We start from the raw sequence: 23447 nt of genomic DNA, 5'->3' as shown, positions 1-23447 counted from the left end.
CGACATCATATTCCGTTTTGGGATCCCCCGAGGTCAAGTAGTGTACAACATTTACACTACTATACACTACAAACGTGGGTGGCTTCCTATGATCGACGGCACGTCAAAAGGCGCCCACCATGGGCGATGCCGCCACGCATTACTCACCCTTGGACTGTCCTCGGGTCCTACCGGCCAAAAGAAATTATTTGGAAGTCATGAAGTGCAGAACGGCCCGCCATCAATACCTCTGCCGAGAGAAGAAGAAAAAACGGTTAGCGTGATACTTCCATCTCACAGAAAACTAGGATTATATTCTGGTATGAATGCTAATCTTCTGTAGGCGTTTTTCTTTTGCCACTGATCTACACTATCGGCGAACTCATAACATTTAACCTTTTCTTTCCCCGACAGAGGTCAAGATCTATGGCTGCAAGGATCTTGTGCAAGACATCTCTGATTCAGGCCAGAACACATGAGCCAAGCAGAGCTCCGGTCTGGACCTGCGTAAGGGGGTACGACTTTGACAGCACGCAAGCGGCTCTTTAGACATAAGAGTTGGCCAAACCCTCCGTGTTCACAAAATGTGGTTATGATACTCAGTTAGACAACTGTCTTATTCGACTCCTCAAGCTGCTCGCACATGAAGATACGCGTGCCTGACAGATTGGATAGAGTACCCGTATCTCACGCATTACTGAAGACTGTATTCCCAGCCAGCTCCAGCCCTTCGTTTCTATAATATGTCTCGCGCTTATTAGCCGACGACCCCATTCATTTCGTGGCGCCTCTCGCAACACCAATGTTCGGAAGGATTTCTATGGTTACCTCAACATGCAGTGTATAGGATCCTCCAGTGTTCCAGCATGGAAATGCTTAGGACAGCCATCGACACTGTGAAATACAAGCGAACGGATTCACTTCAAAACCTTTACCAAACATGGTATCTGACACAACGCCAGTAGGCTTCCACTATCACAGCAGTTAACGGGAGTAATCCGAGTCAAATCTGCTCCTGATGGTCAGTCTCCAAGGGGCTGACAACGAAGCCCGTTAGATCACGTACGATACATGAAAGGGTCTATCCGTTTCAACTGCCGAACACCGACGTCAACTCGTATCAACTTGTGTCACTCAGGTTCACAAGGCCACCCTCGTACTCAACTAATGCTGACTTGCGTTAAGCAACCCATTCGGGAAGCTCAAACGCGGAGAGAATCGCACAACGGGACCAATCATACCTTGGGTGTCACAGAACTAAACGCTCCGGGTCGGGGGCTTAGGAAGCACAAGTGCCACGCTGGTTTCGCTTCTGACATATATATCTAGATTACACCCGCTCCTGACTGCCACCGAAGCGATCTCTTCCCAGCTTTGCTGCCGAATCTCGATGCCGGAATCTGAGTGCTGCCATGGCGTATCCTCAAGATCAATTTCTGCAGACAGCCATCTCGAAGAAAGCGACAACAAAGATATCCGGGATCGATTGCCGTTCACCAACATGACATGAGAATTATGACTGACCACCTTACTATATAATCTCACTCGTATGATTAAGAATCTACAGACCCCCCTTTGGTACCAAGAACTCGACGACGCCGTCATCACGGCACCACCACCACCACCACCATCAGAAGAAGAAGGAAGCAAGCGAATCCATCCCGCTCCCACTTACCGAATTTTCGCACCTGGTCACCCCCGCATAGCCGGACGGGAGTAACATCAGCAACGAGAAAAGCGCTGCAGTCAAGTAGTAGTAGCCGCACCATGGGGGAACAACGCCGCAATGCTGCAGTGCTGCGTTGCTGTGTGGCTGAAAAAAAACACTAGGCATTTTCGATCACGCTCGAGCACACCTGACAACCTCACATCAAGTATTGAGACCAACACCGGCTGTTCAATATTCACCAAAGAGATTTATTCGCTACAAAGCATGCAAACTCATCGCTTCAATTTCCCATTTTGACGACCAGTTCGCCAGGCTAGCGAATTCTGCCTACCTACAAGCTGTCATGATTACTGCCATATCTAACGCATGGTAGCAGTAGGATTCAAGCCCCAAGCCACTTGATGTGCGGGATGCAGATGTTTTGAAGGATTCACCAGGGGCATGGAAATCTTGAATTATGCCCAGCGATCGAAGATCCAGGGGAAACGTCATTGTGCTTGTCAGACAGTTGGATGCATGATTGGCTCCTTCGCTCCTTTCCGCTTCTTTAGGTAATTTTATTTTGAATGTCAGCCGCACCTGCTTTGGACACTCGACACATTTGACATGATTTCCTATCCGAACCTACCGCTGGAGGAGGGATCGATATCTGTTTAATCACAAAAGCAGTTGCATTATTCATTTTGCCGACGATTCTAATGACCTCGATTTGGGGAACAGGAGTGACGTTTGGGTGTATGTGATTATTCTATTCTTGAAGCATGTTGACACCAGCAGCCGCCCTATTCTCAATGCCATGACTCTGTTTCCCTTTTCCATTCCGCCACGAATCTCCCTGTGCAAGGTCTCTACCCTTTCACGTACCCATGGACTCCGATTTCCCGTAAACCTCGAGCAGCCAGCACTAGCTATTATTATCATTATCTTCAAATCAAAGAGTCCTTCTCTCCACCGACTGCGCTTCAAGGGCCGCAAGGGTCTTGGCCTAGAAACCAAGGAAAGGGAAGTTAGAATATGTCTCCTCATTGAATCCTATCTTGCTCAGCACACCAAGAGCTGCGTGAAGACTTACCATAACGGCACATGACCCCTCTCTCCTTGAACTCCCAGTCCAAGGCCATCCTACAGGCCAGTGCCTGGCCCTTGACGGTCCCGAACCGGAACTCCATAATTCTGCTGTGTGTGCGAGTGGTGGGAACAGCAGCATTTTCCTGAGGTTCTGCCTCAGGCTCAGCAGTGACTGGGTGAGCACGCTCACGCCAGTTAGTCGATGCGAGAGCTCGACCCTGGCGTCTTGCCGGGGCCTGAGCAGGTGGCTCGGCGTGAACGGAAGCAGCTGAGGGAGCGGGAGGTTGTCCTCCGCTCACAGGTACGTCGCAGAAGCCTTCCCAAAGGACTGAGATATCCTCCATATCGAATCGGCACTTGGTCCGAAAATACGACAGGAGAAATTGCTCATTCACGATATCGGAAGGGCCCTCAACTTGTATGACCCGTGTAACGTGTTCTCGCTCAGTAAAAGGTGCGGCCTTTACCTGGTTCCAGACTACATTCACAGGCATTCGACCCAGGATGCGGCCTGGGTTGGCGACCGCACCGCCCCAGCGGACAGTCGGATTGTCTCTTGTCTTAAAACGGTTGTAGAACCGCTCTATATGAGGACTGGTGTTAGTGATTGATTCAGGAAGGTGATGTGGAATGTAGGATGCTCACCCGCAGCGGCTCGAGTAAAGAAAACAACGGCGGCAGCAGCCTTCGAGTGACTGTCACTCCTCGGTGAGATGTGCAGCGAGTACACTTTGCCGATGTCGCGGATATCGTCGAAGATATCCCGCACTGTGACGTTGAGTGGGAGCCCTGTAATGTACAGGGAACAATTCTGGTCGTCCGGGATGTCCGCGGACTTGTTCCTCTCATTGTTGTAGTCCCCCATATAATTCTCCGAAAAGCCACGGGCTTTTCGAGCTTCCTTCTCCTCCTCAGTTAGAGGAGCACGGTCAACAAGGATCGCGTCCATGGGCCGGAACTCCCTCCGGGCTCGGGCGCCCTCATTGGACGGAGAACCAGCCTGGGAGCGGCCGTCCTGGTTACTCATGTCGATATGTGGTATATAACGTTGATGTGGCTTCGGTATGGCTGTCTGTCGAGAAAGTCTGTCAATTAACCTTAATTCATGGACTAGAGCCTCGCTCGAACAAGAGTACTATCACTCAAATCCCATCGGGAAGAGAATTGATAACTTACTATGATCCCAAGTGAACCTGGTATTCTCTCTGCTCGGTATGAACTTTGAGAGCAAAAAGATCGTGACACGTCCTGAGACGTGATATCGAAGAAGACGAGCGTCCTAAGCTGGAATCGAAAGGTGCAGGAATGTTCCTCCGGATGCTGCTGAATGCAGAGGAGAGGAATTTTCTTGGTCTATTCCGGATGTCGCTCTTTTGTCAAGGCTTAGAAGGTCCGTCGTTAGAAGTTCCAAGTTGTCAAACTTGTAGGCAACTTGATGTCCCAAGGCTGGTCATGTTGAGACAACAAAAAAAAAAGAGGAAGAGAATTGCTGACTGTGGGGGATATTTTATACTCGAATTCCATGGTTCCCACATTTTGAAATCGACAGGTGAATGCGAGAACAGAATGGGCGTATCGTGAATGGTATAGGCACGGGATGAAAGCTCTTGGTGCCCATCCTGGACAGTGAATTGTAGTTTTCTGAAATTCTTGGTGGAGTTCCAGCCGCTCAGAAGGCCAAAGAATTTCTTGGACATCGAAAACGGATGGGATGAGAGCTTTTGATGCTCAATCACGGCAGTGAATTGTTCTTTTTTTGAAATTCTTGGTGGAGTTCCTGCCCTTCAGAAGGGCAAAGAACATTCTTGGACGTGGTGAAGGCCACTTGGTGGCGTTCGCACGAACGAAAATGTTGGAAGGAGCAGTGGGAAAGTTGTAATGAAAGATGAAATCTTTTCAAAAGGACGCGTGAAGGGCTATTTTTCATTGAAGCTGTCCAGTGGGTTAAGATGACAAAACCTGAAATGTTCGTTTGGTATCTTCTTCTCGTCGTGAGCGAAATCCGTAGCGCGTATGAGGATCCACGGACCTTAACGGCTTTTCTGCCCCTGACTCAGCCCAGCCCGCCGGCGTTTGGCTCTCCGTATACCTTGTTGGAGGGCATTGTGAATCCCATCTCTCCTACCATGGATGCGGATGTCAAGTCCAATCTGCGCTTTCTCTCGACTCGACATTCAAAGTTCCAAGGGGGTTAGCCAGTGGAAAGGGCATAACCATTCTTCCATTTTATTGTGGTGATGTTCAGTACCATCTAAAGGCAATGCAACCTCTGTAGGACATGAAGCTGGTACGTTTCATCCTTACTACCTTAGGTAGTCCTGCTACCAATGTAAATTTTAAGCGGCTGCTCGGCTGTCTGGTGGCTCTTGGTCGCTCTTGCTGGGAAGCTTTGGTCTGCACAAATTTCAGTCCGTCTTTCTCGCAGGCTTGGGCTTCCGAGGGGGTTTCGGTAGCGCCTTGGGTGATTGTGGGGAGGTGATCTGCCGTTCTGGTGTTGCCAGCTTGTCGAAGTACTCATCCCCGTCCGTACCCCCTCCCTCGTCGGCACTCTCATTGTCTTCGTAGTCCTCTGCTTAGAAATTGACACGGGGTTTGCCCGTGAGCACCTTGTATACAGAAGGAAGCGGCGCCCCGTTTTGGGAAGCCTCTACCCTTCGCTCGTCAAGCGTATATAAGCTCAATGGAAAGGGTACCGGAATCAATGGAATTTGTACGTCCTGCGGCTGACTCTCCTTCAGAATGCATCGGATCTCGTCTACGACTACGATACCAAACACCCGGTTGACGACAAAGAACTCAAACCCAAGAGGCCAAGGAAAGGAAAAAAGATTTCGGCGGCGGAGGAAGAACCGAAGGAAGAATGGAGAAGAGAAGTCGAGGAAACCCCGTGTCAGAAATGGAGGCAGTCTGGCTGCCCGTATGACGTAGCCTCAGTGGTCGTTTTTCTCTGGTCCTCGCTATTACTTCCACCATAAGGAAGGAACGACTACCGAGAAAAGTTGAATACAATAAGAGATCCATGCGCTAACAAACTTGCAACTGCCCAGCCGGTATCCTAAGAAGCCGTCAACCAGGGCTGTTATATCGAGACACAAACCGAGCTGTGTCATCGAATGGGTTTCTGAAGACAACCCTATAGCCTCCAGTTTTCCAACCTTTTGTTGAGGTCCTCTTCCCCCGGCTTTCACCGTGGTCGTTCAACAAGAGTAGCCGCTTTTGTCGCTTGCCGATGTGAATGATGTGTTGGTTCCAGGGTTAAGCCAGTCGGGCTACTATTAGATACCGAGTTGCTATGAACACCAGGTTGATCATGAAGAGCGTGTTCATCAAAGAAAGTGGGCTCATCTTGATCAGAGGAGCTGTCTTCATCGGATTACTGGGGATTCAATCAAGTCCAGACTGTGTGTGACTTGTTAAGAAAGCCTAGTATATAATCAGACTCGTCCCTAACCCACTGGTTATCTTCATTCATTATACATTCCGTAATACAGCGACAATTATTGTTGACAACCTCCTTAGAGGTCTGGGATGGTGCCGCCACTTTAACACAAGCGAGGGATTCGGTACGGGTTGCCTTGAAATTATTGTTGGGAGCCATGTGTGTCTAGTTGCAGTGTCGGTTGATCCCGAACAGCCTTGATGGATGGTTGAAGAAAGTAATTGGATGCAAAAGTCGCCGTTTGCCGTGGCCGTGCAGTGTTATAATGGGTTTCAGGCCAAAGACGACAAAGTATCAGCAAGAACCACTTTATGCACACTCGTCACTCAGTATGCGGCCGACAACTAGAACACCGACTTGATCGTCAAGGAGGAGGAAGGACGGTACCTAAGGCTGTTGCGTAAGGGTTCCAAAATTCTCAATAGCTAAAATACATATGCTTGGAAAATGTGCATGCTTCTTTAACTGAGAGCCATCGACACTCAAATTCCTCTTGGAAAGCGCGGGGGAAGAAAATAAGAATAAAGGTACCCGTTACTAACAATGCCATGCTTTGTTGTTTTATTATGCCCGTAAGGTCCTTTCTACTGCTGGTTAAGCTCTACTCAATGATTATGGCTGGATGTTCAAGAAATTTGCAGACACTAAGAAAGGTTACGCTCCTTTATAGTTTTTGCGAAAGACCCTTCTTACTCATCTGCTCCTTAGATCGAAGTTTGCTTGTTGTATGACCACAGTTCTGCCCCTTACTTTGTGAATGACACTCCAGTTCGACCTGACTGGGGTTGACTCAACATTCATTTGTGGGTGTCATCCACTGACTCCATTCCAGTCACAACGGGCTTCAGGACAGCAAATTGAAGGAACTTTGCTAACACTTAGAGTCAAATACAAGGTAAGGACAGAAAAGAACCGGATCTTCAAGCCAAGAATCAAGGAGAGATAACCGGTGTAGAAGAGCATAATGCTTTGCCGAAATGACTTCCTTCACGGTAGCAATTGCTTCCTGAATCCGCTTCATGATCGATAGAAAGTGACAAAGGCAGATATAAAGATCACAAAACACTCTGCGAAGAACAATCAACAGATATTCGGTCATTTTATACATATAAAACAGGTAAGAGCATGCCGCGGGTTTGATAAATTCAGGACCACCGACGTTTATGTCATCTTGCCAATGGGCATGATGAAGTACTAACCACGGTAAAATGTCCATGTCGGCTGAAAAACTTGTCCAATATCAACCTTGCAACTTTATGCCATAGAACTAAATGGGAAAGGACAGTTGAACTTACGCGTCGACGAAGGTACCCCCAGTTAAATTACCGGCCGAAAAAAAAAAAAAAAAAAAAAAAAAAAAGATAAAAGATGGATACCCCACGTTTCGTTGTGTTGCCGTCTCTGAAGGGTGTTTCTCGTACACGGTTTTCCAGGCACTTGACTTTCACATGCCCAACACTGAGCCATACTTGAAACATCCCCCTTTGATCGACAGTGTCCAACGTACCAAAATCCCAAAAATTTCCGGCAAGTTTGTTTGGACAAAACAGCAATTCACCATGTGATGAATCCATCAAGGTTGTCGTCACGGCTTGGCATGCCCTGCCAAGGATTTCCGTTGGATAGAGAGTCATCCTCTAGAAAGTTATACAGTGACTCCCTCATATCAACTTTGATTCTTCCCCATATCATGATGACTTCTGGGTGAAAACAAAGATAACAGGCAGGCTCCACGTTTCCCCGGGCAAACTTGGGCGTCGTGGCACGCGACAGCTCGTCACGCAAGCCACGCTAGAAATGTCGGCAATTGAAGCGGTCCCAATGCGGCAACGCCGTAGCCCATCATTGAGTGTTCGCTCAACATTCCCCCGCTTGCCGGTCTCCGGCACCACATCACCGGTGGCGGGAAGCTTTCCCGCATCCTTCCCATGAAAGCTTTTACCCCAACCGGTCAAGACTTTCCGGAAGCGAACCAATGACTTTGCGGCAAGTTGATGTGGTTAACCTTATTAAGTAGGACCGATTAGATAAGAAATAGTCCTTCTTACTGTATATTCGTTTCCACTGTCCGTCGAATGTCCGGAGGATTATTTTATGCTTAATTCCATGACTTCCCACGTTCAATCCGCCGATCGTTTCGACGGTGTCTGTTTCCATTGTCAATATCAACAGCTAGAACAGCGAAAATGGCAAGGTCGATCGAGGCCGCCCCGGAGAGAAACGGAGCTTGGGGAGAGGAGAAGAGGGATGCGGTACCTTGCAGCAAGCCGACTTCGGATGAGTCCATCACGAGCGATGACGCTGGGACTGTCGATGAGATCGTGCAAGACCAGCCACCAGCTCTTCCCTTTTCGAAGGCACGATGCATTGCCCTCGTGGCAACGGTTGCGGGAGCTAGTTTTTTGAACGTAAGTAGTGGAGTTGCCCCGGAGATTTCTTGTGTTGTTTTGGGTACTGACCATCTTTGCAGACTGTATCTGGCCAAGCAGTGGTCATTGTCTTGCCAACAATCGGACGGCACTTGGACATACCAGATTCTCGGCTGCAGTGGGTGGTCTCTGCGTATAATCTTACATTCGGCTGCTTCCTTTTGCTTTGGGGCCGCATTGCAGACATCTACGGCAAACGAAAGATCTTCATCTGGGGTTCTGCTTGGGTAGCCATCACTACCGTCATCAATCCGTTCTTGCCAAACGAAATCGCGTTCGATCTTTTTCGAGGTCTGCAAGGCTTGGTATGTTTAGCATGCGGCTTTTCATGAGAACATGAACATAAACTGACATGCCTTGCGGGAAAGGGGGCGGCGGCGAATGTGCCAACAGCCATTGGTATTCTAGGAACCACCTTTCCCCCTGGGAAGGCAAAGAACTATGCTTTTAGCTGCTATGGTATGTTCCACCACCGCGTGTTTGCAGTCGCACAAAAACTAACAGCTTGTTCAACGACGATAGCCGCTGGGGCGCCACTCGGCGCCGTCTTTGGCAATCTGATTGCTGGGCTCATTGCCGAGTATGCGTCATGGAAATGGGTGTTTGGTGTGATAGCCATCCTCGCGGCCATCATCACCGTGGCAGCCATTTTTGTGATCCCGCCACCCAAGCATACCCTACATCAAGATGGAGCATCTGTTAAGGGATCCGTGGACTGGATTGGAGCGTTCTTGATTACAGCCGGCCTTCTTGTCCTCCTCTTCGCGCTCACCGAAGGCAATGTAGTCGGATGGAGGACTCCTTGGGTCCCGGTTCTGATTGTTGTTGCTGTTGCTCTGGTCGTTGTTTTTGTGCTCTGGCAGCAACATCTCGAGAAGACAGGCAAGCAGGCGCCGATCATGAAGGTGTCCATGTTCCACAGCAAGCGCTTCAGCGCGGCAATGCTGATCATGGGTCTGTTTTTCAGCAGCTTCAGTGGATGGTTGGTGTTTGCGACCTACTTCTACCAGGACTATCAAGGCCAATCCGTGATCCAGACAACACTTCGGTTCCTGCCAACCGGAGTCATGGGTCTGATTTGCGCCTTTGTCGTTTCGCAGTTACTATCCCGCGTGCCGACCTACATGATGCTGGCATTTGGCAACGTTTGTGTGGCCATCACTTGCATTCTCTTCGCCGCGCCCATCCCTCCCCATACATCCTACTGGGCATGGGCATTTATAGGCATGATTTTGTCTGTCATCGGCGCGGACACTGCATGGCCGTGCTTGATACTATTCACGAGCCACTCGCTCCCACAAGCCGATCAGGCTCTGGGTGGCGCTCTTGTCAACGCTTGTGGGCAAATTGGTCGCGCGGTAGGGCTTGCTATTGCGACAGCCATTCAAACCGCGGTAATGGCGCAACAACGTGGTGTCAGTGTTGAAGACGCCGGGTACATGAAAGAGTGGGAAGACGCATCTCTGGCCGGTATCAGAGCCGCCAACTGGTTCCATATGGCGTTGGGACTCTGTTCGCTCGCTGTCGTGCTAATCGCCTTCCGAGGCTCGGGCATCATTGGGAAAATTCCTGCAGGCAACGTCAAGAGAAACGAACAGTCAGCACAACCTGAAGCTGGACGAAAAGCAGCGGACGAGGAAATGGGGATCAGCGAATCTGATGACGCAAAGAGGATATCCAAATAGAGTCAGCTTGGGTTTATTCTATCATTTTCTTTGAAATTTTGAATTTGGGTGGTGCCTTGACAACAACGGGGGCACTTTGTGTACCTCTATAATTCAAAATGATCTGTAAGTGTCGGTGCATTCTTGTCCGGTTCGGTTGGACGAAGCAGTGTGTCTAACGATGCAGCGGTTTTCGGATCAAAGTTTGACGTCAAGTGCGTTTGTTGTAATTGCCGATGCAAGATGGATTGCCATCTTCGTCAATAATTGAGTGAAAGTTAAACAAGCACGGTCGCAACGGGGGTGACGAGAGGGCGGGATGACGGAGTGTCAAGTACAGGTTCCGAGTTCCGTCCGCACCTTCCGGACTTCTGATTGTAGCTTCCACTTACGGTGGCAGAAAGGAGCGGGAAGCACGGCGACAATGGATTAACGAAATATGGAACTTGATCGTACCTTCCTCATTTGCATGGAAACTTGCAATTGTGGCATCGCACTTGATTTGGCTCGGCTTCTATAGGGTAATGCCCGCCCGGATTCCCTCGTTCTTTCCGCCCCGTTACTGTCACCGGTTGCCGGGTTCGATGATAATCCGTGGCATCTGAGGTTATCACCACTCAGGCACGAAAATGACCATCACCACGATGCAGAAATGTTACCGGCATTGATTTCAATTACTACCACTGAATCAGCTACCCTTGTCGGACAGAAGATAATGCTGTTTTCCAGAAGATCTACATCATCATGAACCGCGCCCAATGTACAGATACTACACTCGTCAGGATGGCGATGGAGATGAAGTCATGAACGAGACTCCTTTGTGGCAGTCTCCCAGTCTTTTGTGACTTCTCCACGTCACGTTACCACAGCCGCCGGGAGTTTCGTACTCTGGGCAGTTTTTAAGCATTTTCAATTCCGTCTATGTCCGATCTCTTGTTTATCATAGCGTCAACGACACCATCAAGAGCGAGGTGGGTCTGACTAACCCCATTCTGCTTGTTGTTCCAATATCCCTCGTTAACAGACTTCAAGTCATCATGGTTACTCCCCCAACCCATCACCGTCATCGCCGGCTGTTTCCACTTCATCCTTGGCTCTGATCTACGGCCCTGCGTTTGACACTTACAGCAGTGTGTGGCGAGGCGAGACACGCAGAGAGGACAGCAGGCCAGTAGCCAGTATAGAACAGCAGCTGAAGATCACCGCCTCTTGCCTAGTAAACTGCCCTCAACAGCTACCCGGGGTAGGCCCATAGGTACGAAATTTCCTTTTTCAGCAACTTGCAGTTGAAACTCCCAAACCATCTCGGCATCACTTCCGGTGACACTCATACCCCTCTTCGCGCCTAGGCATGTCCATTCACGGCTTTAGTACCCTATCGTGAAATGACATACCGCCTTTCTGTAGTGTGAGCCCGCGTGCAGGTTAGGCCGCACATATACCACGCCCAGCGTGAAGGCTCTGGGACTGAGACCGACAGTATGGTAGAGCAATGCATATGGGTGTCGAGAGGATTACAGCATGATTGTACACCACACCGAGACGGAAACACTTGCCTAACTCACCATCCAAATGGTAAATTGATAGACTTCCCACCGCGCTGGCACCATTTGCCCTTCCCCGAACTACTCCGAGTTTCTCCGACATCTTGCTTATCGGACACTCTTACCCCTTTACTTCATTTGACCGCCTTGGTGGCAACAGCTGAAAGTCCTTGGACGACGACATGCATTACCGTTAGAGCTGGTTCAGATTCAGCCACCTCCACGGCTGATGCGCCGAGTTTTGACAGTCAAGATGCTGGAGCAGGATTGTTTGTCCGCAATAACCGTTGAATCACCCGAATGCCGAACGGCTAGGCACCTACCCTTTTGATTTGGATTCATCGATCTTGCTTTACTGTCAGCCTGTCCCAAGAGATCTCATCGGCTCAGCGGCTCACACGGCCGCAACCCCTTCCCGATGTTTTGGTTCCTGTTCTAGACAGTCAGACAGTACGGCCCAGATAGACGGGCAGCCGCCAGATTTCCCCGCAAAAAGAGGCTTGAGACTTGACTCTGATCTACAGCCACCTACGTAACTACCCGCTCTTGCCAGAATGAGAAATAAGAGATGGTTTTCTTTCTTTTCGCAGCCAGCTGTTGAAGTTGACCGCCGAGTGTCTCACCAGCTACTTGTCCCTCACCTCTCTTTCTTATTGCCAGCACCACCAGTCGAATTTACTTTTGTGTCTTAGTTATCAGATTAAGTCGCAAAAAGGATTTCAAGATCTGGAACAGGACCGGCGAGGTGCCGAGTTCCCGCTGGCACCGCTGTGTAGCCTGGTGGAGGGCAGGGCGGCCGGTGGGAGCGGCGGTGACTGTGACCTAGACAAGGCAACCTAGTCCAACTTTCCAACATCTTTCAACTGACGAGGGAAGAAAAGGGAGAAAAAAGAGGCGGACGGGGGGCGGGAGGAAGGCGGTAGGCGGCGGCAAGGGCGGCGGCAAGGGCAGCGGCAAGGTGTGGACAGGCAGGTGAAGGCGACTTCCTGGGTTCAAGTCGAGTATTTCTCGGAAGGAAGGTGCGAGCCACCCACCGCAATTCAATTTGAAGCCCGTAAGTCTGCAAGCCAGTGTGAGAGAGACAAAAATGATGTTGTGGAACATGTAACGCTGGCAGACGTCGTCGACGTTGTGACACCAACGAGGGTTCACTTTCCATTTGCCGGTCAATCAAGGTAAGTAGAGGCAGCTTTCTCCTATTTGTCTCGTCCTACTTACTCTTCCGGAGCCTCTAGTCCGCTCTCCGCCCGGTATCATGATTCTGTAGTAGCATGTGAAACTAACGGACATGAACACAACGGAAACACAAGGACAAGCACGAGCAGATTTTCTTTTTTTCAAAGAAACTCATGATAACCGGAAGAGAGCGGGGTCCCGGACATTTCGCCGAGTCAAGTTTGTGATTGTCGAGTTGACAATTTCTTCTCTCCCGTATGAAGTTACACTATTCGACATTATTTGCATCTGTCCTACTAGTGTATTATGTCCTCGGCTGTGTCCCTCTGTCCTACTTTCCCTCGAGTCCTGGGACGAGTGACACTAAAATCAAGTTTGGTGCACTTTCATCAGAGGGAATACAAATTAGGGTTTGGAGTTATCGAGTACTCCTCATGTGAGCATCCGACTCCAGCTTTGACTGGCCCACTGGCCGCTGGCACGTAAGTCAAAGGGGCCTTTGTGCTTGTACTTGTATTGGGGTTGAGACGATGATTGACTGGAAGCCTGAGTAAATGTTCCGGTTCATTGTCTTTGCTTCAGCTCGCTCAATGAAATTTCAACGAGCACAATCTACCTACGTGTATGTGTGTGTAAGTGTCGGATCATGGGCCGAAGATTCTGCTAGGGGTTCAGTCTTATCAATCAGTAGGTCGTCACCGATTACGAGGTACTTGTGTCGGGAAGAGGGTTAGGCAAGAAACTGACAGGGGCAGTCACATAGTTGGGTGCTTACAGTGGTACCGAGCGGAGGACGACTTGAATACTGTAGGTAGCTTATGTACTTCCCTTTCTTGGTCAGCTGGCATAGTTTCCTCTCTCATTTGACGCCTGAAATCATCATCACTGGGTGGGCATCATGATGTAACTACCGGGTAGTATTGTTTGCGATTGGACTGGAACTAGTGCATAAGTGAAAGGTAGGTAAACACCTTGGAAATAGCTCTCCTGAAGTGAATTCTCTTGTTTCCTTGCCCACTTGTCGTTGTCCTATCGCTGGGCAACTCAAAACATCTTGAAGAAGTAGTATGTGAAAGGTCTACTGTAGTGGTTTCGGACGTTTGCTTGTGTAACAAAAAGATGCTTTCGTCCTTTCTTCTCCCGTCTGGTCTCTCCGTCTGTGTAAAGTATTGTTTACGCATAATCAAGAAGCAAGGAAAGCAGATAAAGCAAAAGTAACTAGACGTTAGGAGAGTGGTATCGTCGAACATTAAAGAAATCAAGCTAAGTGCTGTAGCCGCCTTTTCTGCGTAAAACTCCTCATCTCAACACACAGCGCCCGGGTAATGCTTTTGTATACACAACGGAATAAAATAAGGGGCTTGTGAAACTGAAAAGGAGCATGTGACAATCTTCAATCGAGCTCAGGCGCGGGCATGACATCCATGGTCCTCAATTCCGGCTTCGACAGCTTCGCATAGCGGTTCTCCGCCAACAGCCTCTTGGTGGTGATGCGATCTGGATAGTTGCGCATGAACATGTTGGTGAAGTGGGTACCGTAATGGACGCCCTCCTCGGCCTGCTCAGAGGCGGTCCGCATGCCTCCGCAACCCTCGTTGATAGGCTTGATGACAGCTTGGAAAGAAGGCTCATGGAAGTAAGCCATAACGAAACGCTCGCGGGTGTTGAGTCCCACCTTGTGCGGCGTCGCGGTCAGGTAGTTGTTCGTCAGGTACTGCATCATATCGCCAAGGATGACTGTGTGCACCCCTTCGACGGGCGGGATGTAGAACCATCCGTCTGCGTCCTCCTTATGGCCGGCGGCGGATTTCTGCCAGTTTGCAAACTTCTCGTCGTCCCGAGGGCGGCGGATGAAGAGACCACCAACGTCGTCCTGGGCGGCGATGACGAGAAGGCCATAGTCCGTGTGCGAGCCGATGCCTCGGCCTTCCTTGCCCTTTCCATTGGTAGCGTTGCGGGGTGGGAAACTGACGTGAAAACAAAGCGTTAGCGTATGAACTTCTCGTGTGAAACGATAAGCAAACGGCCCGCTCCTCTCCCGTAGTGGAGGGATGGGGCGGCATGACAGGAGTAGAAGCCATCATGTTTGACGACTTACCGAAGGACCCTTGTATGATGCCAACCATCACGCGTGTACTGTGTGAGTGTACCGGGAGCAACACCCAAACCAAACTCGGCCAACTGGAGGATCTTCTCGCCCTCGAGCCCTAAATTGTCGACGTATCGCATCATGGGCTCCTTCATTTCCACATCAGGCCAGGGGCAAGGACCGTGGCAGGGCCACTTTGCCCGGACGCGCGGCTCCTCCAGGTCGAGATCCTTGGTGATGGTGAAGATCTCCGAGTAGTCAGCGATGCCGTCCGTCACCTCCTCGCCGGATGCAATATATCCGGCATAACTCTGCGAGTCAACACAAGCCGCCTTCTCGGCCGCGGGCTTCCGGAAGAAGCGCTTGCTGGCGGCCTTGGCGTCGTTCCATAGCTTCTTCTGCAGATCACTCTGAGCGATTTGGATGATTCCCTCGTAGCGCCAAGTGTCAATGATGGCCTTGCCAAGTGCGCGGTCGCTAGCAGAGCCCGTGATTTTCTCTGGGAGTTCAAAGGTGTCGAGGTGGGCGACTTGGGCCTTGAAATTGGGTGGCATGGTCTTGCCCAAATCATCGCGAGCATGGATTTTGTCGGCGACGGTACCGATCTTGCCCGGTGATTGGATCCTGGGCTGCTTGTTGGGCTGGCGAGCGACGTCGATATTGAAACCAGGCGGCATGGACATGCCATTGCCGGATCCAATATCGAGTGAGCCCAACGCGGCGGTACTAAGGCGAGCGCGGCTAGTGATGAGACGGCGGCCAAGAGGCAAAACAGAGCGGGTAGCGAGGCAACTCATCGTGGGAAAGTATGAGTAAGGTATGACTGTGTGAATGACAGGCGGTTGCAAACCAGATTCAAGGTAATGTGAGCGTGATACTAGAGCTCTCAAGCTCAGATTGCTTCGATGTCTGCGATGCTTGGGAAAAGTGATGATGATGCCGATGGTGATGATGAAGGGGATCTGAGGTGGTAGAGACGCCTTTCTTATATGTTCGAGTCCTACATCTATCGCCAGCGACCATTTGCGCCCTTACCTCGGTGCCAACATCCCCAGGCAACCAACAGGAGCCGCATATTGGGTGTTCCAGAATTTTCCAAAACTGATTGGACATCGTATATGGCAGACGCGACGATGCAGGTTAGAAAGGCCGATCGAGAGCAAGCAGTTTAGTATCGGTAAGAGCTATATCATCAGCCCCTCCTGCTGTCTTTGCAGGACTCGAAAAAATTCCGGGATGCGGCCGCCGTGTTACACGGCAATCTGCCGAATTTTGATCGGATAAAGTTGCCAATCAGGGGGCTACACAACCATCATAAGGTTGTAGCCGACCAGCATAGCTGCTGCTCCCTATTCCCAAAGACATACTTGAAACCACCGCAATCGGACGGAGTGTCCTGTGATGGACCCCCTTTGGAACAAATGCTTCACTGCTGAACGCTGAACCTAGTCATCCTAATGAGTTGCTCGACTGCCGGTCCCACGCCGAATCGACCTGCCCCGTTCTCGGCACAAATCTGTGGCCAGTAGACTAGTACACGGAGTCGCGCAGCATCTCGTGGGGAGGTAGAATTTTATGTGTCTGTGCTGCTGTGTAAACAAGTTGAGACATCAAATTGTCCATCACAGTCCCGTTGCTCATGCCGTATCTGGGTTAATGCCTTGTCTGAAAACAAAGGGACGTTGTGGCACACCCAAGAAGACAGCAAGACACGGATAAGAGACTAGCAGCACCGGTACCGATACAGAGTTGCCCTCTGCTGCCTCGCTGCCACAGAGTGAAGGCTGGCTTTAGTAGTCAAGATGTGAGGGTACTAACGCTGAGGTTTCGCACCGGCAGGCACAAAGTGCTTATAGCACAGAGACAGAGAAGCATCAGTGTTTCCCTATCGAAACCTAGCACCCAATGCACTTGTGGCATGCGTGGATCCTCAGTGACTGACTCTAGGGGGCGTTCAAGTGGCAAGCGAACGGTAAGGTGGGGGGAAATGGCCCGAACACAATAAACGAATGCAGCCAGCTACACGCAAGTACTCGAGTTGGCCAGCGGTTGCCTGAGCACAAAGTCGTGTGTCCAGCTCACCTCAAAAGTAGGTGTAGGGTGCATGTTGACCAGTCATGGCCCGCCTGGGATTAGTAGGCTCCTGCAAACTGTCACCAGGTCGCTGGTGTGATATTTCCCCTCACGATCCGGAGACATGGACGTTGAAGCTTTTGGCCGGGGTTGCCGTCCGTCGAAAGAGCTGAAGTGGTTAAAGCTTCTGCATGATCTAAGCGATAACAAAGCCAGAACCACCGACAATCAAATTCTAGGCCCGTGGCTGTGTCCCAAGACCCCCCAAGTCCTGCTCGGTCGCGAATTTTTTGAACGCGGTATTAAACGGTTGTGGGCTGGCGATTGGCCTCAATCTCCTATGGGCCTTCTTATGCCCCCCCGAGCCCTTGCTTTTCTCTCCGGGCAATCATGGCTCTCTTCGGGTTTGGAAACCCCAAGAGAGTTTCGATATCTGAGCACGCCCTAGTACGCGTTGTCGACGGCTCGGAAATATTGTAAGCTGAAACATGCCCAGTCAGGAATCCCGATAGAGACGGCGAGAGCATGACAATGTCACCATGATTTTTTAGATGACCGAGATGGACTTCGCGCAGCTCACTCCCTTCCATTTCTCGAAAAGACCGTCGGTATTTGCAGGTGTATCGTACTGGAGTTCTGTGAACCGACGTGGTGCACCTATGGTGACTCCTGGAAGAGGGCATCTTATCCTGGCGTTGCCTCGAACGTGACTGGCTGTCTCCGCCAAGGAACCGTTCCTTCCCAATCCCAGCCGGATGCGTGGAACTATTGGCAAGGCTTGAACGAGCGAACACTCCCGAGAGAGGGCACACAGGTGAAACATGCCACCTGTGATCGAGATCTTCGGTTTCGTGAAGAGCCTTGGAAAGCGATGGCTCTCGGATGGAAGTCATTCACTAGAGGGAGGAAATCAGTTGGTCAGGCAAGTCGGAGGAGATGTCAACATCGTATCGTTTTGCAAGATTAGATATTAAGGTGTATCAGCACCAATTATGAATGGATTCCCGTTCACCTCCTCCAGCAACGCTGTCCAGCTCTTGGTTGGCGTTGGAGTGTTGTAGTGCGCTTCGCTCCCTTTCCGTCCATGGGGGTAAAATAGAGAGTTTGATGACTCATCGGGCCCTAGGTAACTGGGCATCCCATGGTCATTCGATCTAATTGGAGTCCTGCAGACGACCGAGAACAAAAACCAGAACATGAGCCAGCCCGATCAAGATCAACCAGGTCAGGGCGAGATTCGGGCTGAAAAAGAGTATGGCGAGTGCATTAGGTAGTCGTCGTGCCATTCCAGGGTGGATATGTCGTGTGCCATATGCCGTCGCCGTATGAGACGCTGGAAATATTGCTAATGAAGGTCGTTGGAAATGGAATAGAGGCAGTGGTGGTGGGTACCGTGACCGTGATCGAGATGGGGGACTCTGTCGACGTGGTACTCGGCGAAGGTCTTGTGCTTAAGCTAGACACGGACTTTGATGTATTAGACGCTGAAAGAGAGGGGGAGGTCGACGCGGCGGTAGAGTTCGATGTCTTGGATGTTGATGAAGGGGTTGCCGAGATGGTCCGATAGGACATCGTGACCGCAAAAGACAAGGAGGAGAATGAGGATTTCGACGATGCCGTGGCCGCCGTCGTGGTCGATGTAGTTGGTACGACGTGGACGACGGTGGTGGTCAAAGTTAGAGTGGGTTCAGGCTGAAGAGGCACCACCGAAACCGTTCTCGTGAGGGAGTTTGCGGGTGAGCGAGTGGACGACTGAGTGAGCGGTTGGTGAGCGGTTTGCACCACAGTCTTGGTCACCACCGGACCCCCAGGGCCATGTTCCGGACCCGACTCTCCGTTGATCGGGACTACAGAGTATGTTGCTCTCGGCAGCAAAGGCTTAGGAGAGCTGTCGTGCTCGATGAGAGGTAGAGCTTGACAGGCCGCAAAGAGGGCAACAAGCACGAGCGTGGGAAGACGGACCCAATGGACGCGCATTTTGATCGCATCTAGAGAGATCAAAGTACAGGGCTGACGACGGCGTGGGTGGGAGCACCGGGTTCCGACGATGCGTTATAGCTTCAAGGCCGTGAAAAGAGGGGGTAAACAAGGGAGGAGGGGAAGGACAGCAGACGTTGAAGTTGACCTGAGTGGAACAAGAACAAGAACAAGAACAGTCCAGCCCGGCCAGCGATCACGGCCGCCTTTTTGAGAGATGCAGTTGGCGATATACCCTAGTATAGCGCCCGCTCAAGGATCAAAATCGAATGGCTGGATCCCTTGGCGTGGAGGACTGTAAAACAATAGTGGCATCCCCATCCCGTGCTTGTGGTCCTCGAAACTGGAACCCGACATCATGTTGGTCGAGTCCACCAAAATGCAAATTGGGTGGTTGAAGCAATTCATACCTCTGGCTTCATGAGTAGCAGCAGTTGGCGTCGCCGAGCTTCCCTTCCTTAGTTTGACCCCCAAGTTCATTCAAGGTCTAGTCGATCTCACCATGAGTGAGGTGAGGTGGACAAGGTCTGAGAAGCGAACTGGCGGGCGCTCCCGCTGAGCTGTAAGGCGGGTCCTTTCAGTTCGTTAGGTGTAAGGTTGAAGTTGATCGGATCCACTCACGCAGCACCCTGCAGTTTCCACTTTACAGGCACGGCACGCGCTGCCTGCCACTGCGTAAGCCATGTTTTGGGAAGTGCTAAGCCACACTGCATCACCCTGTAAGTGTAGTGTACAGTACCATTTCCAACTTCCAACAGGTGTTCGAGGAATCACCGCCGCCGGCTTCCATACATTACGACGCCTTCCACCTGACAATCCCAATCATCCATCACACCTAACGCAGGTACAATCATGTCGGTTTGCTTTTTGACTACTTATCGTTTCCTTCCAAGCTAGGTACATAGGTACACAGGTCCATGCAAGGTTACAACTTGACGAACCAGGCTTCTTCCACAGTACGGTACTCCTCCCTTGAAATCGAAACGCCCGAGACCGTCGCCGTCAAGGCTTTTTCTCTTCTTGGCGCCGGACGTGCGAACACCACCTTCCATCGGTAATAACAGGCTCCGAGCTTCGAATAGCCTGGATGCGGCTCTTCCCAACATTTGCCTGTGAGGCATGCACAGAGTGGTTTATTGCGCGCCCGTCACCAACATTGATGCCTCACCTACCGATGGGCAAAGCGAACTTGGCAATCCATTACCCGCAAGTTTTGTGGTTCATCCCATCTTTGCAATGAGCAACTATTGGCACATTGGAGGCCTCAACGGCAACTGCCTTATCTGAGGTGTTGCGTAAGGTTCTCTTGCGTCCACAGCTTTTGCGGAACTATCTTACTTATCAAGATGGCCATCACAAGGTCATGCTGCCTTTCATGGTCAAGATGGCGAAGTGATTGCCCCTGCTAAGGAAAGCTCTTGGCTGTGGACGGTCGATCCATGCTGTTAAGGCTTCCGCTTTGCTCAGCCACATCTGACGTACTAGTGTGTATGTCTTGCGCAGTCACCCCCATTCCGTGTGCGCCTGCACCATGCTTCGTAAGTAGGTAGGTAAGTAGATCACAGCTCGCCAAGTAGTAGTGTCTGTATAGGCGGCCAAGTTGGACGGCGCGGCGCAGACATAAATCTTGCCCCGATGGCTTGGATAAAGCTGCAATGTAGGGTAGGATGACGATTGCACGGCAAGCCCCCATAGATTTCTTCCGTCGGACTTCCACCCGCTTTGTTAAGTACCTCTATGTCAAACCCGATTGATTACTTTGAATTCTTTTCAACTCTGAACTATTTCTTTCTGCTTTGCTCCCAGAGACGCGTGTCATCAAAAAACACTCTTCTTGAGTTTGCTTTCTTCACTTTCTCCATCTATCGGTTGTACACCAACCCCGCCCCGCCTTTTGTAACCATCACCTCTAGCCGAGCCAAGGCATCGCTTAACCAACAGGAATATCGACCATCATTGTGTTGGGAATTGCACCCACAATGTCCTACCCAGGCTACCCTCCAGCGTCGCCTTATGGCCGTAAGTGGAAAAGAAAACAGCACCTACATAGTTTTGTCTTCACGACTAATCCTAGACCATGCAGAGCCACCACCACAAGGAGGCGGATATTATCAACAGCCTCCTCCTCAGCAGCATCATCAGCAACCTCCATATGGTGGACCTCCGCCTCATGCTCACTACAACACCTACCAGCAACCACAACAAGGATATGGACAACCACCGCCCGGGCCGCCGCCGGGGCAGTACGGCGCACCCCCTCCACAGCCCTATGGTGCTCCGGCTCATTCCCCACCACCCGGGACGTATGGTGCTGCTCCTCCCCCGAGCCCCTCGTATTACCCGCTCGGGCCTCCACCGGCCGGTTACGGCGCACCACCGCCTCACGGTTACGGACAGCCTCCCGGTCCGCCCCCTCAGCAATCCTATGGGGCCGTACCGCCCACACCCACAGCGTACACGCCCCAGCCCTACGCCGTGCAGTACCCGCCGACACCCCCTTCGCCCGGATATGGCCCTGCGATGAATATCCCATGGAACCCCGACCCGGACGCGGATAGGCTAAGAAAAGCCATGAAGGGATGGGGCACGGATGAAAAGGAGCTGATCCGGGTTCTGGCCGACAAGGACCCTTTCCAGATCAATATGCTCCGCGATGCGTTTCAACGGCGCCACCGCCGCGATCTTATCGCCGACATCAAGAGCGAGACGAGCAGCTGGTTTGAGGAAGGGCTCGTCATGCTTGCCCGGGGTCCTCTTCTCAATGACGTGCACATGCTGTTCAATGCCATGGATGGGGCAGGCACCAACGAAGACATCCTAAACGATATCCTCCTCCGCCGGTCCAACGCCGACCTGAAGGCCATCAAAGCCGAATTTAGTCGAGTTTGCCATCGGCCACTGGAGGAAATGGTGCGCGGCGAACTGAGCATGAAGACGGAACGGCACTTTATGATTGTGCTCGGTGCCACACGTGCAGAAGATTCGGCTCCAGTGGTGAAGGCGGACATTGACCGCGATGTCGATGATCTCTACAACGCGACGGAGGGCAAGATTGGCACAGACGAGATGCGCGTATGCAGCATTCTGAGCTTGAGGAATGACAACCAGATCCGTGCCATTTCCTACGAATACAGGCAAAAGTACGCCAGGGATCTCGATACTGTCATCCAAAAGGTGAGTTGACTCTAGCGAACCACTGCTACAACAACCAAAAGCCATTTAGGGAACAACAGCTAACAACCCCGGCAGGAGTTTTCGGGACACATGAAAGACGCCCTTCTCATCCAGCTACGCCACGGTACTGACAAGTACATGCTGCAGGCCCGGCTCCTCGAGGATGCCATGGCAGGAATGGGGACAAAAGACCGTCTCCTCACCAGCCGTCTGGTGCGGGCTCACTGGGATCGCAACAACATGCGAAACGTGAGGAACGCGTACGAGCAGCGTTACAAGAAGAAGCTGGCCAAGAGAGTGCAGGGGGAGACCAGCGGTGATTATCAGAGGCTTTTGATGGCGATTTGTGGAGAACCTATTTGAGGGGCGCGCGCAAAAAGTGTGTCGCCTTCAAAGTTTACTTCACACCCAGCAGTGACTTTACTTTCACAGCAAGCTTCGGCCGAGTGTGATATAATATTTAACTCTAATGAACACTGAGTGATAGTCATGATTGATGATTTTCTGGTCTGGCTGGAATTAGTAACACAGGAAGCGAGATTACAAGTGCTTCTTTGCTCGTTTGTTAGCTTGGTACCCAGAGGTACTCTGCAGTGGTACACCGACGGGTCGGGATCTCTTTTCCGAATCGTCCCAAACTATACACGCACTGGAGGAAAGCCATCCCGCAACAAGATCCAATACAGTCTATTTGATTTCGGAAAAAAGCATCTTCACAGCATGAACGTGCTCAAGGAAGTTGTGCCCATGTTTCGAGCTAACGATTAAACAGTATCAGACTTGTATGTGCATTACTTTGACCAATCCGAAGGGCGCTGCTAGCTTGGCTCTCCTTTAGGAATAATTAGATGGATAAAAGAAGCGACGGCAAGTAACACTTGCACACAAGTGTGTATAGCGGAGTACATGCTATAAGCGGCTCACACAGTAGTGGTTACTCTTCTCATCTACGTCAGCACACGACATATTTTCCTTTTGGGAACCACATCTTCCAGACTCCTCCGAGTGCGTTGAATGCCAATAGAGACTGGTTTGGGGTCTTTTCATTATTGCAAATAACAAACGACTGCCAAGGCGTATAGGGCATTTGTATCAATTCAGACAAACCCCTGCCAATTTCTACGCGACCCAAGATGAAAGCTTTACGTGGTGTGTAGCTCTGTGTT

General features: G+C 51.0%; 7 protein-coding genes across 8 annotated transcripts; 2 read left to right on the top strand and 5 right to left on the bottom strand.

Annotated features, from left to right (window-relative positions):
- Nucleotides 1–2610: 2610 nt before the first annotated feature.
- NCU04417 (hypothetical protein) lies at nucleotides 2611–3743 on the bottom strand (the record flags this gene model as incomplete). Its single annotated transcript, XM_952401.2, has 3 exons — nucleotides 2611–2633; nucleotides 2721–3299; nucleotides 3362–3743. 3 exons carry the CDS (start codon nucleotides 3741–3743, stop codon nucleotides 2611–2613), a joined length of 984 nt encoding a protein of 327 aa, XP_957494.2.
- A 4496-nt stretch (nucleotides 3744–8239) lies between these two features.
- On the top strand, nucleotides 8240–10532 carry NCU04418 (hypothetical protein). The gene is made up of 5 exons (XM_952402.2): nucleotides 8240–8563; nucleotides 8626–8889; nucleotides 8953–9043; nucleotides 9107–10374; nucleotides 10453–10532. Exons 1-4 carry the CDS (start codon nucleotides 8342–8344, stop codon nucleotides 10267–10269), a joined length of 1740 nt encoding a protein of 579 aa, XP_957495.1. The 5' UTR covers nucleotides 8240–8341; the 3' UTR covers nucleotides 10270–10374; nucleotides 10453–10532.
- A 3221-nt stretch (nucleotides 10533–13753) lies between these two features.
- Nucleotides 13754–15989, bottom strand: NCU04419 (2-oxoglutarate-dependent ethylene/succinate-forming enzyme). The gene is made up of 2 exons (XM_952403.3): nucleotides 15067–15989; nucleotides 13754–14935 (listed from the first exon to the last, which is right to left on the bottom strand). The coding sequence occupies exons 1-2, from the start codon at nucleotides 15852–15854 to the stop codon at nucleotides 14362–14364; spliced, it is 1362 nt and encodes a 453-aa protein (XP_957496.3). The 5' UTR covers nucleotides 15855–15989; the 3' UTR covers nucleotides 13754–14361.
- Nucleotides 15990–17174: 1185 nt separating this feature from the next.
- On the bottom strand, nucleotides 17175–18316 carry NCU16818 (hypothetical protein). Its single transcript, XM_011396103.1, has one exon. The coding sequence runs from the start codon at nucleotides 18021–18023 to the stop codon at nucleotides 17481–17483; it is 543 nt and encodes a 180-aa protein (XP_011394405.1). The 5' UTR covers nucleotides 18024–18316; the 3' UTR covers nucleotides 17175–17480.
- NCU16817 (hypothetical protein) lies at nucleotides 18060–19227 on the bottom strand. The gene has a single exon (XM_011396102.1). The coding sequence runs from the start codon at nucleotides 19105–19107 to the stop codon at nucleotides 18397–18399; it is 711 nt and encodes a 236-aa protein (XP_011394404.1). The 5' UTR covers nucleotides 19108–19227; the 3' UTR covers nucleotides 18060–18396.
- Nucleotides 19228–19604: 377 nt separating this feature from the next.
- On the bottom strand, nucleotides 19605–20308 carry NCU04420 (hypothetical protein; the record flags this gene model as incomplete). The annotated part of the gene is made up of 4 exons (XM_952404.1): nucleotides 19605–19667; nucleotides 19729–19824; nucleotides 20049–20217; nucleotides 20280–20308. 4 exons carry the CDS (start codon nucleotides 20306–20308, stop codon nucleotides 19605–19607), a joined length of 357 nt encoding a protein of 118 aa, XP_957497.1.
- A 192-nt stretch (nucleotides 20309–20500) lies between these two features.
- On the top strand, nucleotides 20501–22985 carry anx14 (annexin 14). Of its 2 annotated transcripts, XM_011395799.1 has the most exons (3): nucleotides 20501–21126; nucleotides 21191–22281; nucleotides 22357–22985. In XM_011395799.1, exons 1-3 carry the CDS (start codon nucleotides 21087–21089, stop codon nucleotides 22642–22644), a joined length of 1419 nt encoding a protein of 472 aa, XP_011394101.1. In that variant the 5' UTR covers nucleotides 20501–21086; the 3' UTR covers nucleotides 22645–22985. The 2 variants fall into 2 exon arrangements, with proteins under 2 accessions (XP_011394101.1, XP_011394100.1); XM_011395798.1 differs by having other exon boundaries at nucleotides 20501–22281.
- The last annotated feature ends 462 nt before the right edge of the window (nucleotides 22986–23447 follow it).

This window comes from Neurospora crassa, linkage group IV, assembly GCF_000182925.2.
Source record: "Neurospora crassa OR74A linkage group IV, whole genome shotgun sequence".
NCBI classification, from domain to species: domain Eukaryota; kingdom Fungi; phylum Ascomycota; class Sordariomycetes; order Sordariales; family Sordariaceae; genus Neurospora; species Neurospora crassa.
The sequence above is the reverse complement of the archived record's forward strand: the minus strand, read 5'-3'. Positions and strand labels throughout refer to the sequence as shown.